Source organism: Anabrus simplex, chromosome 8 (assembly GCF_040414725.1).
Source record: "Anabrus simplex isolate iqAnaSimp1 chromosome 8, ASM4041472v1, whole genome shotgun sequence".
Lineage (NCBI taxonomy): Eukaryota > Metazoa > Arthropoda > Insecta > Orthoptera > Tettigoniidae > Anabrus > Anabrus simplex.
Genome location: NC_090272.1, coordinates 243,722,806 through 243,736,741, shown reverse-complemented (window position 1 = coordinate 243,736,741; position 13,936 = coordinate 243,722,806). Strand labels below are relative to the sequence as shown.

At 36.3% G+C, this 13,936-nt stretch overlaps 1 protein-coding gene across 2 annotated transcripts in view; it reads left to right on the top strand.

The window, feature by feature from the left end:
* Positions 1–13,936, top strand: part of Larp7 (La related protein 7) — a 132,133-nt gene that overhangs the window by 78,854 nt on the left and 39,343 nt on the right. For both annotated transcript variants that reach the window (XM_067152223.2, XM_067152222.2), the window contains exon 8: positions 13,237–13,378. In XM_067152223.2, the coding sequence (XP_067008324.2) occupies positions 13,237–13,378 (142 nt within the window). The remainder of the gene's footprint in view (positions 1–13,236; positions 13,379–13,936) is intronic.

Sequence of the window (13,936 nt, the reverse complement as noted above, 5' to 3'; positions counted from 1 at the left end):
TCTTGAATCAGGTAATCCTGGTGAGGGTCCCATACACTGGAACCATACTCTAGTTGGGGTCTTACCAGAGACTTATATGCACTCTCCTTTACATCCTTACTACAACCCCTAAACACCCTCATAACCATGTGCAGAGATCGGTACCCTTTATTTACAATCCCATTTATGTGATTACCCCAGTGAAGATCTTTCCTTATATTAACACCTAAATACTTACAATGATCCCCAAAAGGAACTTTCACCCCATCAACGCAGTAATTAAAACTGAGAGGACTTTTCCTATTTGTAAAACTCACAACCTGACTTTTAGCCCCGTTTATCAACATACCATTGCCTGCTGTCCATCTCACAATATTTTCGAGGTCACGTTGCAGTTGCTCACAATCTTGTAACTTATTTATCACTCTATAGAGAATAACATCATCCGCAAAAAGCCTTACCTCCGATTCCACTCCTTTACTCATATCATTTATATATATAAGAAAACATAAAGGTCCGATAACACTGCCCTGAGGAACTCCCCTCTCAACTATTACAGGGCCAGACAAAGCTCTACTCTAACTCTCTGAGATCTATTTTCTAGAAATATAGCAACCCATTCTGTCACTCTTTTGTCTAGTCCAATTGCACTCATTTTTGCCAGTAGTCTCCCATGATCCACCCTATCAAATGCTTTAGACATGTCAATCGCGATACAGTCCATTTGACCTCCAGAATCCAAGATATCTGCTATATCTTGCTGGAATCCTACAAGTTGAGCTTCAGTGGAATAACCTTTCCTAAAAGCGAATTGCCTTCTATCGAACCAGTTATTAATTTCACAAACATGTCTAATATAATCAGAAAGAATGCCTTCCCAAAGCTTACATACAATGCATGTCAAACTTACTGGCCTGTAATTTTCAGCTTTATGTCTATCACCCTTTCCTTTATACACAGGGGCTACTATAGCAACTCTCCATTCATCTGGTATAGCTCCTTCAGCCAAACAATAATCAAATAAGTACTTCAGATATGCTACTATATCCCAACCCATTGTCTTTAGTATATCCCCAGAAATCTGATCAATTCCAGCCGCTTTTCTAGTTTTCAACTTTTGTATCTTATTGTAAATGTCATTGTTATCATACGTAAATTTTATTACTTCTTTGGCCTTAGTCTCTTCCTCTATCTCGACATTATCCTTGTAACCAACAATCTTTACATACTGCTGACTGAATACTTCTGCCTTTTGAAGATCCTCACATACACACTCCCCTTGTTCATTAATTATTCCTGGAATGTCCTTCTTGGAACCTGTTTCTGCCTTAAAATACCTATACATACCCTTCCATTTTTCACTAAAATTTGTATGACTGCCAATTATGCTTGCCATCATGTTATCCTTAGCTGCCTTCTTTGCTAGATTCAATTTTCTAGTAAGTTCCTTCAATTTTTCCTTACTTCCACAGCCATTTCTAACTCTATTTCTTTCCAGTCTGCACCTCCTTCTTAGTCTCTTTATTTCTCTATTATAATAAGGTGGGTCTTTACCATTCCTTACCACCCTTAAAGGTACAAACCTGTTTTCGCATTCCTCAACAATTTCTTTAAACCCATCCCAGAGTCTGTTTACATTTTTATTTACCGTTTTCCACCGATCATAGTTACTTTTTAGAAACTGCCTCATACCTGCTTTATCAGCCATATGGTACTGCCTAACAGTCCTACTTTTAAGACCTTCCTTTCTATCACATTTATTTTGAACTACCACAAAAACAGCTTCATGATCACTAATACCATCTATTACTTCAGTTTCCCTATAGAGCTCATCTGGTTTTATCAGCACCACATCCAAAATATTTTTCCCTCTGGTTGGTTCCATCACTTTCTGAATCAGCTGTCCTTCCCATATTAACTTATTTGTCATTTGTTGGTCATGCTTCCTGTCGTTCACATTTCCTTCCCAATTGACATCTGGCAAATTCAGATCTCCCGCTACAATCACATTTCTTTCCATGTCGTTTCCCACATAGCTGACTATCCTATCAAATAATTCCGAATCCGCATCAGTGCTACCCTTTCCCGATCTGTACACTCCAAATATATCAAGTTGCCTATTATCTTTAGAAATGAACCTTACACCTAGAATTTCATGTGTCTCATCTTTAACATTTTCGTAGCTTACAAATTCTTCTTTCACCAGAATGAAAACTCCCCCTCCCACCTTTCCTATCCTATCTCTACGATACCCACTCCAGTGCCGTGAGAAAATTTCTGCATCCATTATATCATTTCTCAGCCATGATTCAACTCCTATTACAATATCTGGTAAATATATATCTATTAAATTACTTAATTCTATTCCTTTCTTTACAATACTTCTACAGTTCAACACTAACAATTTTATGTCATCCCTACTTGATTTCCAGTTCCCTGTTCCCTTATCACCGCTCCCTAGGCCATCCCGTTTCCCTGAATGTACCTCCCTATTACCCTTCCAAACAAATTTCCTAACTTATACGTACCACTGCGGTTTAAATGAAGGCCATCCGAGCGCAGATCCCTTTCTCCTACCCACCCATTAGGATCTAGAAATTTCACTCCCAGTTTCCCACATACCCACTCCATAGTCTCATTTAAATCCCCAATCACCCTCCAGTCAGTATCCCTCCTACACAGTATTCCACTAATAACAATCTCCGCTTTCTTAAACTTCACCCGTGCTGCATTTACCAGATCCCACACATCTCCAACTATGTTGGTACTTATATCAGCTTGCCTTACGTTGTTGGTACCAACGTGAAACACTACCACCTTCTCCTTCCCCTCCTCCCTCTCTTCTACTTTCCTCAACATCTGCCTCAACCTAATTCCTGGATAACATTCTACCCTGGTTCCCTTTCCTCCACACACTTTCCCCACGTGTCTAACGATGGAATCCCCCATGACCAGAGCCTCAACCCTACCCACTTCATTTGATCCCCTCCCCTCCTGGTCAGCCCTATCTTTCCTGATAGCTGCAGAAGCTACTTCCTCCTCCCTTTTCTCCTTCCCATGACCCTGTTCCACCTGTCTTTTCCTATCCTCTACTCTACATTTCCCTTTCCTACCTTTTCCCTTCCTCCTACTTCCACGCATCTCAGCAACAGTTCCCTGTCCCTCATCTTCCCTCTGCTGTTCTACCTGGAGTGACTCGTACCAATTTCGCACAGACACCTGTCCTGAATTCTGATCCTGAATAGAGCCCTTGGCCTGCAATCTCCTTCCCCTTAGAACATTAGACCACCTGTCTTCTACAACTCCTCCCTTTCCTTCCCCTCCCTCTTGTACACCTACTGTAACCTGTACATTGTTTGAGGGAGTCCTATCTTCCTTCCCGTCTTCTGTGAGAATCCTAATTATCTCCCTCAAACTTTCCAACTCCTCCCTCATACCCCTCAATGCCTCACCACACCCACAATAAGTACACTCGCGCTCCTTAGCCATTCTTTAGGGGGGAAAAATTTTAAATAAAAAAAATAAAATAACTTATTTGCAAAAAAATAAATGAACGGAGGGATATATTGTCTGGGATAGTACACAACAATAAGGTAATTAATATACGACTACACTACAATACTACTTAGTCGTGCTCTATTATTTTTTTTTATTTTTTTTTATCCTACAACCCCTAACAGGATAAAAGCTGCTGTTAATTACTGAATATCGAAAGTAATACACAAGAACTACACAATTCCAAACTGCAATTAAGCCTATCCTAATTTCAACAATATTTTAGTAAGAGTTTCTACGGATACCTCTACTACATCAGTATTACACAAATATTTTACAATAATAAAATAAGCACACTAAATTCTAATAGGATATTACTCGTATACTACTGTACAGTACACTACAAAAATTTTTAAACTACTTTCAGACGTATCCCAATTACGATACCGGTACCGTACCGTATGTCACTACTAAGCACAACAGAAATGAAATTTCCAAGAACTACTGTACACAAAGATTACCAACGAAGCTAAATGCTTAGACAAATTATTATTAGTATTACGGTCTAATAGATATACACGAAAGATAACACACGAATATAGCACGCAAGATACGGCACTATCTAAATGTACTGTATCTATACTACAATGTATCTACACTACACTACACTGTGTTTGGTTAAATGCTTAAGTATCAATAGGATTGCCGTACACGAAGAAAAACACAAATATAACTGGCAAGATACTATCTAATATATTATACCTTATCTTCACTACAATTATACTGAAACGTGGTTATGTGATTATTACAGCTGGTGGATTACTATTATTTTCCCTACTCCACGGGACGGAGAAAAAAAAAAAAAGTGTCCTTAATTAGGCCTACTGAAAAATACGAGGTTGTCTACAATAATTTCTCAAATATTTCTATCAAAACTACTGCTACTACTACTACTCCAGGGACTTGAACTGCAATTACTGGGATATATGAACTTTATTATTATTAGCTAACCGCTCATAAATACTGAAAGATCGAGGGAGCGAAATATAAATTACGGATACTAACTACCTACTCAGAAGTACAAATGAATGGAATACAAGGTCAGCTGATTTTTATTTATATTTACTTGACTACACTACGCCCTTTGTTCACGACTGTAGCCAACAATGCAATATTTGAATATGAGGAGCGACAATAATCAATAACAATACGACTGTTAACTATTACCGTGTAATCTCTTTAACTTCTTTTTAAATGGAAGTTTACAGGCGTATCGTGTTTTTTAATGTAGTAAATTATTACCTTCGCGATAATTTGAACGTATATCTATACGAAATACCGGAGAAGTTGCTGCAGAAGTTACGGTACTATTCCTTATGATAATCTGCCTTTGTAAGTACAACCAACGAATCTACAGATATTTACAAATATTTTTAAAGTTAATATTGTTACCTAAAGTATTACCTAAACCTAAATTCGAAACAAGGTGCACCTAGCTAGCCTACTTAACCTAGAAAACGTAATTTACTGAAGACCAATTGAATTACTTGTTACAAAATTTAAATAATTATTACCACTCCCAATTTCTACCAACAAGCACTAAACACCACTATATAAACAGCACTAAATGAATCAGATATACACAAAATTAAGCTATTTCAATAGGTTTTCACTACTTTATCACTACAATAATGCAAGAGCTCTCTCAACAGCCAACCGTTCTCAAGCGCATCCAACAATGCAGATCCTACATTTTTGTAATCCTACTCTTTTGTCGGAAATCTCCCAGAACAAATCAAGCTGCTTTTCTTTGGATTTTTCCCAGTTCTTGAATCAAATAATCCTGGTGAGGGTCCCATACACTGGAACCATACTCTAGTTGGGGTCTTACCAGAGACTTATATGCCCTCTCCTTTACATCCTTACTACAATCCCTAAACACCCTCATAACCATGTGCAGAGATCTGTACCCTTTATTTACAATCCCATTTATGTGATTACCCCAATGAAGATCTTTCCTTATATTAACACCTAGAATGAAAGTTTCACCCAATTAACACAGTAATTAAAAGTGAGAGGACTTTTCCTATCTGTGCAACTCACAACCTGACTTTTAACCCCATTTATCATCATACCATTGCCTACTGTCCATCTCACAACATTATCAAGGTCATTTTTCAGTTGCTCACAATCTTGTAACTTATTTATTACTCTGTACAATACAACATCTGCAAAAAGCCTTATCTCTGATTCCACTTCTTTACTCATATAATTTATATAAGAAAACATAAAGGTCCAGTAATACTGCCTGTTAGCCAGCCCTGGCTATAGATAAAGCTGGAGAAAACTTTCTAACATGTTCCCAAGAGCACATCAGTAACTCACTTTCACCATAGCTAAGATCTGACTGTTTTATGCATGGTAAATAACGGCATTCTAATGAACATTTTTTAAATTATTCACAGTGATACCTCGTTAGTACATTCCTCATTAGACGTTTTACCACTGAGCACGACGTAAATTCAAAGTCCCGATTTTCATAGTATTAAATCTATATAAAAATACCTCACTTATCGCATCACGAATTTTCCCTGTTTCCGCTTAGTACGATCACATTTTTCCTAACCCTAAAAACTGTATTGGGGAAGCAAACCGTTACCCCCAGGATGTTCAGTTTTGCTTGCCGGTTAACAGCGAGATTGTCTAGTATTTCACATTCCATTTAGAAGTCAGAAATTTTTTTGTGGTGAGTGGTACAGTGAAGTGTAGCGAATATTTGCCGCGTGATACGGTAGCCTATATCTGGATTAGGAGTATATAAACATACCTATTGCATCACAAATTTTGGCTATTACCGCTTACTATGAGTATGATCACATTTTTCCCAGCCCTGAAAATGTCTTTTTTTTTTTCATCCCTTGTCAAAGAAACGTCATTTACCACTCAGGTAAGAGCCGTCGCCACAGTTGCGTGATTATGGAATAAGTGAACTTATTTATGCTTGTATTTCACATTCCACTGAGAAGTTACAAATTTATTTTGTGTTCAGGGGTACAGTGAAGTTTTGTCTCATGGTACCATAACCTATGTATATCTGGATTAGGACCATAATCCTGTGAAATTGACTAGCGTGGTGCATATTTGTCTTGTGATAGCCTAGTTACGGATATGGAAAAAGTCGTGAAATTCCTTACTAATGAAGACAAACTTTACAAAGGTAAAATTAAGTGTATCCTCCTAATTCAATACATTGTATAATTCCATCATTAGATGGAGTAATCAAATTCAAACATGTTTTGACTTGTTTGAGCCATATTCAGTGAAAAAGGTGGGGGGGGGGGGTTGAAGTAATCTACATAATACAGGCTAATAATGTGCTAAACAACATAATGAAGGAACAAATGAAATAACAAAAGAGAGACACGACGGAAATAAAAACAGCACAATATACAATATTTACATCATCATATGGAGCAATAAACAACTCGGTGCAATAAAATTCAGTGAAAACAGGGGTTAATACAAAACAAAATTGAATCTAAAAACTGTGTGAACCTAAGAAGAAAAGAAATGAAAACAAATGATAACGAACAATAAGTGCACATAGCGAGGTTGCGGACACCTCAGTTTTATAACAGTTCAGAACAGGACGAAATCACTGTGTCGAAAATTCAGACCGAAAGTCTGCCTTTGTAGAAACACCATCCCATCGAATGGCTAGGAGGGGAGCAGGAGCGAAAAAGTTTGAGAAACCAAGCTTGAGATAATGTGCAGGCGAAATGCATGTGACAAGTGATGGAAAACACCGATGAAATTTAAAACTTTAGAGCAGCAGCGTTCTCAATTTCTTCTCGATCTAGTGGTCCCATTCTCGATTAAAATATTGTAACTGTATATAAGCACACTATGTAGAATGTAATTGTATATTTGAATATTGTTGTGATAGAGGCAGTTTCATGTATGTGGGGCTATGCCCTTTCTCCATTCACCATCCCTAAATTGTACCTACAATTAGTGGAAAATTAATTATTAATAATAATAATAATAACAACAATGTTGGCTGGTTTGTTTGCCTTATTTTAAAAGGTCGGGAGGGTCGCAACAAAAATTGAGAAGCTGTGTTAGAGAAGATGACAGATCCATGGTAAACCGTAAATGACCATAGTGGAAACCGTCAATGAAGTTCCAATCTGTAATGGAAAAAAAATGACGTTGTGTGAGAAACTTGGGCTGATAAGTTAAAAGTGTAAAATAGGCATGAAGAAAGGTTTAAACTTACGGTGTTTAGCAAGTGGTTGTCCTCTGAAAACGGCCTGGGCTTTTCAAAGTTAACGGTCCCGTTCGTACAATCTAGTGTATTGTTGGCTCAGCTGTGTTTGCGACGATGGAAGGAGCGGAGGGGGAAGGGTTGGTGTAGGGCTGGTGTGGGGAGGGGAGAGTGGTGGTGAGTTGGAGAAATGGAGGCAGGATTTCTTTATATTATGGAAGTTCTGACAAATATATGGATTGAATGTTTCAAGTAGAATGCTCTTTTTTACGTTGATTTCATTTAAATTGTGAGAGAGGTTCATAAACTGATCTAAATCGATGTGCATGCTCTCATGAACGTTGAGCAAGGTGCCTTTTTGCTCGTAATGCAAGATCTTTATCTATTGAAGTGTATTTGTGGCTGAATGCTTTATGATGTTCACTCATTAACATAGTTTTTAGATTCAATTATGTTTTGTATTAACCCCTGTTTTCACTGAATTTTATCGCAGTGAGTTGTTTATTGCTCCATATGATGATGTAAATATTGTATATTGTGCTGTTTTTATTTCCGTCATGTCTCTCTTTTGTTATTTCATTCGTTCCTTCATTATGTTTTGAGGCAAATTTTTAGCCTGTATTATGTAAATTACTTCACACACCCCCCCCCCCCCAACTGAAGACGACTCAAACGAGTCGAAACGTGTTTGAATTTGATAACAGCATCTAATGATGGAATTATGTGATGTATTGAATTAAGAGGATCTTTAAGCGCGCAGAGGTCGTGAATGTTGAACTCGCACCTTCAAGTTTCGACTCCATCATTCGACTTGGTCAAAGTATTTCAAAATGGTTCTTCCCGGTCACATACGGTAGAGAGTAACCTCAAATTCATTGTCTAAGTGTGTGACCAGAAAATAATGTTTAATAACCCACTGCTCCAAAATAAAAGGCTTGTACTAGCATTTGTTTTACAAAGAGTGTAATGTGCTATAATATTTGGATATTTTCATTGGCCCCTGTGCATATGTTTTCATATTTGTTGTTTGGTGTTTTTCACACCTTTTAATACTTTCCTCTCATCTTTAGAATGTTAGATATAGTTTTCACTGTACCCATGGATACACAACGTAAAAAGCCCTCATGTCGGAAAAAAATCGTATCTAGTGTTTCCATAACCCTGTTGGAGAGTTTTTATTTGTATATTCAGTAATACGTTTTCTCACTTAACTTATTAATTTTTGTTGTCACCTGCAGAAACATCTTAACAAGGTTTATCTGTACATAGAAATAGATCAAAATTCAAACCCTACTTTCATTATAAATGAAATTACAAATAACAAATGTCTTACTGGAGTAAATTTTAAAAATATCTTCACAAAAAGATTAACATAAGAAAAAGACACTAGACATGTCACCAACCTCCTACGTACACATTCCTCCTACCATACCCACTCCCTCCATGCCTCTATCCGATCAGTTGGTCGACACATTCAGTTAGTCACCGGCTACACGAGACACGTTCTAAAGTGACCAGTGGGGAAGTGTGTATTTAACATTCTTTTGAAATCCCAATAAGCATTAACACATTTTATCACACAAAGTTTCTCTTTCTTTTAAGACTCCTAAAATAATTCAACATCAAGCCACACCGGTGAACTGAAGACTCTACATCAGTATTGTAACATAATTAAAAATTGAGAGGGGTTTCCCGAGCTGGGATTACAAACCCTTTTTCGTAAAGTCAAATATATTTTGACTGCTTAACAAAGATTTTAATGTAATTTTAACTATTAATCAATAATGTAAAAAGCATAACACTGTATAAGACTGAAAAATGTTATCATAAGAACACAGCATTCAAAGAACTGTATGAGAAGACAACAACTTTTGTGATAAATATGTATACTGTCATCTATCTGTATTTTTTATCTTCTCAAGCTGAAGATGTCGCACAAAGGTGGACATTTTCTCAATTCAAGTCAGAAAAAGAGAGAGGGAACATGAAAGGAACACAGTGGCAGGTCCGTGCGTGAAGAGCGAGCAACAGGAGAAGGAGACAAGGACAATCTTCAAACAGATAGGATATCCATCTCTTGTCAGCCCGCAGCTTCATCTTGGATGTGGGATAAGAAGAAACAAGACAAACATAAATATAGCTGGTAAAAAGAATAGGACAAAGGCAAAATGATCGCAATGTAATTAGTATTACCATATTTCGCCGAATACAAGACAATAGAGTAAAATAATATATTATTATTGGTTCACCTTTTCAATACAAAATGAAAATAGTTTAAATTACATAGGGACTAGTTTCGACCTAGTATTAGGTCATCATCACCCTGAAGTAAATTAAAGCGTAAATATCGAAGATAACATAAACAATGTAAACACAAGTACAGTCTTTTTAAAGGTACATACCATGTGGGAAATTGAGTAGCAATATATTAAAAAATAATAACTCTTCCAATTGACGAAGCACTGAGCAGAAGTTATGTAAAATTCAGTGCGCCATATATCATAAAAGTCCAGTGTGCACTAAATGATGTTATAAAGAAGAATTATCAGTTGAATGCTGGCTTCTTGAGTTTGCTGTTGTATATTCGAAGAAGTTACGTCATTTTCTAAGGTATTGATAGACGTCAAAATACATGGATGTTGGAAAGGCTCTTCAGTTTTTAGGAACAAGGCAATTGTTGCGCGTGGAGGCTTAGGAAACCAGAGAAGCGCTATATTATGTTAAAAAAATAGAGATCCTTAAAAAAGTCCCGTGCGTCATATAAAAATGACAAGTTGTGAAAGTGGAAATCGAAAAAACTTGGTTTTTAAGCGATGATGTAGTTCATTCAGAGATCAATTGAAAATAAAGTATCGTAACATTGTCTTCTCAAGATGTTTATAAACTAGAATTAATTGTCGATGCGAAGTTGGATGCTAGGAGAAAGCTCTTCTGCTTCTGGAATCTTGAAGGACGATGGATGTTTCATGAGGCGGAATAACATATATGGAGTTAAATAAAGGTGGATATAAATTTGCAGTTCAATGCGGACCATAAAATTGACTCTGAATAAAAGACGTCAAAAGGAAATTTAAGCGTGTTGTGATAAGCTGAAGAGAGAAACGGAGGTAGGTAAGGATCAAAGGAAATTTTGAGGAGGTGAGGGAAGAAAAATAAAGGTAGGAGAAGAATATATATATATTTATTTATTTTTCAAGAGAATTAACGTGTGTTGTAAAAAGCTGAAGAGAGAAAATGGTGGTAGGTGAGCTGCATGGAAAATTTGAGGAGGGAAAAAAATAAAGGAAGGAGAATAATTCTTTTTTGTGATAAGCTGAAGAGAGAAACGGAGGTAGGTAAGGATCAAAGGAAATTTTGAGGAGGTGAAGGAAGAAAAAGAAAGGTAGGAGAAGACAAACCTAAATGCAAGACGACTCCCACTTTTTCCTTAAAATTTTTTTATCAGGCTTAAAAAGAGCTTTGTGAAATCAAGTGAATGCCTTTCTTGTACAATACGCATTTTTAGACTATCTTTGTCTTGGTTTGTGTTGACGCCAGTGCCGAGCATTGGCTTAAGGTTTGCCTCTTTTCTTCCGCCTGCACAATTATTCTTTATTTCCGTGTGTTTATTAACCATTGGCTTAAAATTGGCATCATAATATCGATAAGAAAGCGTTGAAAATTTGCCGGCATTACCTGTTCCACATGTCTACAATGCAACGATCCATCACAAAAATATTCCTGCTGCCTGTAAAACTGTTAATTTTCCTGAGTGTCAGGTAAGTAGAAATTTTACTGAGTGTCAGGTGCAGTAGACGCATTATAACTCTTCCCTTCCACTGAGTAGTCCCGGTCTTTCTAAGAATTCGAACGCTCGCATGTTTCAATGCCATTCTGTGGTTGTGAGAAACGTTTCACCGTGGACCCTGTGTAAAAAGATTTGTTTACATACTCAGGAAGGAAAATTTAAGTATTTATTGTTCTCATAACTTATGTTCTGGAACTAAGACGTGGAGAACTGGAAGGCAACAGATTGTCTTTCTTGTACCTGTACATGTTCTGTATATCTAATGGTTTTAGTTTGTTTAATCCTTGACATGGAGAAAATATTAATAGAAAATACATGTGTTTATTATTTATTTGCATATTTTACGTCCACATTGGAGCACTGAAATCAATACATTTGAGTTAATTTCTTCTTTTTTTTTCTCACGGAACTTTCCCATCCTCTCCAAGCTGGAAGCCCTTCATGTGTCCGATATAGTATATTGTTTCCGTTCAACTGTTTTTAGTTTGAGACTTATGCTTTTGTTCTTCAAAATCCTCTTCTCTTTCTTGTCTTTGATTTGTTGCTGAGTTATACCCAATTCTTCCAAATCATCCTGAACTTCTTTGAACCAATTATTATTGATTTTATTCTTCAAAAACTAATCGAATAGTTGTTTCAATATCCTGGTGTCTGGTAATCTTGATATGTGACAGAAAAGGACATTCTTATTTTACGCATTGATTCACATTCACGATAGACAATGTTGTTAGGCAACAATCTCCACTGTCCATCAACTTGGTGTTTTTTATTAATAATTGTTCTAAGAATTTGTCTGTTGTAGATTTTACATTTAATTTGAATAAAGTTTCACTAGCATATGTTGCCTCTGGTTTAACTATGGAATTATAGTGTTTCAGCTTAGCATTTATCAAAAGAGATTTTTTTAATACGTTGGCCAGGTAAGTCTCTGTGCTTGTTTAAATTTAGTTGTTCTGTGTTCTATTGCTTCTTTTTCATTTGTTTCCATGTTATTATTTCCCCAAGATATTTGAATTTCTGAACAATTTTAATCTCTTTATTACTGTTCAGTTGAATAACTGGTAAATCAACTTTAAAAGTTGGCATCATTTCTGTTTTTTCAAATGAAATTTGTAATCCCACTTTTTTAGCTATAATTTCTAGTTGTTCAATTTGAAATTTAGCCTCTTCTATTGTATTTGCAAGTAATGCTAAATCGTCCGCAAAAGCAAGGCAGTTGAGTTTAATATTTTTACGGATCTTGATAGTTGGTTGGCATTTCTTGTTCCATTCACTCATAACCTTCTCCAATGCACAATTAAATAACAATGGTGAAAGTCCCTCTCCTTGTTGAAGTCCAGTTCTTATAGTGAAAGATTCTGATAATTCGCCTCTAAATTTAACTTTTGCCTTCGTATTTTTGAAAGTCATGCTAATGAGGTTAACAAGTTTTTGGTGTAAGCCAAATTCTTTAAGGCTTTTTAATAATGATTCACGATGAATACTGTTGTATACTTTTTTTAAATCTACAAACATGATGACTAGACCCTTACTTCAAACTCTTTGGTGCTTCATTATCCATTTTAAACTAATGATTTGATCTGGACAGATTCTACCCGATTGAAATCATCCCTGATATTCTCCAAGTTCTTGGTCGAGTTGTTCTTGGATTCTTGTGCATATAATCTTGTTTACTAATAAGTAATTTGTATTTTGTTCTGATTAACAGGCTGATGCCAGAGTGTATCCAAATGTGAAGTATGTCGATGTGAAAGAAGGCGATACCGAAGTTTTCCTGAGGTGTTCATCAGCAGAAGCTGCAAAACAGTTGGTCTCTGAAAAACCCTGGGAACGAATGTCAGTCATAGAAGGTAAAGCCCTCCCTTCTTACGTAATACCTGTTAAAATATCCTGAATTTATTAAGACTTTTCCATTCTGAAAGAACTGTTATAACAAATTTTGGGGTTTGTGCCTTATAAAAAATAATAATTATCACCATCATCATTATAGTATTGCCTCAGCTCTGATGTGCAAGTATCAAGGTCATATTGAAATTAATAATAACAATTTCATCACCATATTCTAAAGGCTAAATCTTATCTTCGCAGCCATCTTGCAGTTCGTCCTCAGAAGCAGGTCCTCGTCAATTTTTCCTTCATTGGTGCTGCAAAAGAACCCATCATGCTGCACAATGTTACTACTAATGTTTATTTTCGATTTTAGTGACCAGGCTCCATTTTTCTCCTCTCCTTAAGGACTTTGGTATTTCTCCTCATAACCAAAATTATCACTTGATCATAATCACAACAATAAATCAGCTAAAAATGGACAAAAATCACTAATCAAACTACCATAACTCAAAGATGAAATGCACCACAACCAAACACTACACTTCGCAACATGTTTACAATCCAGAAATTGTATTTAT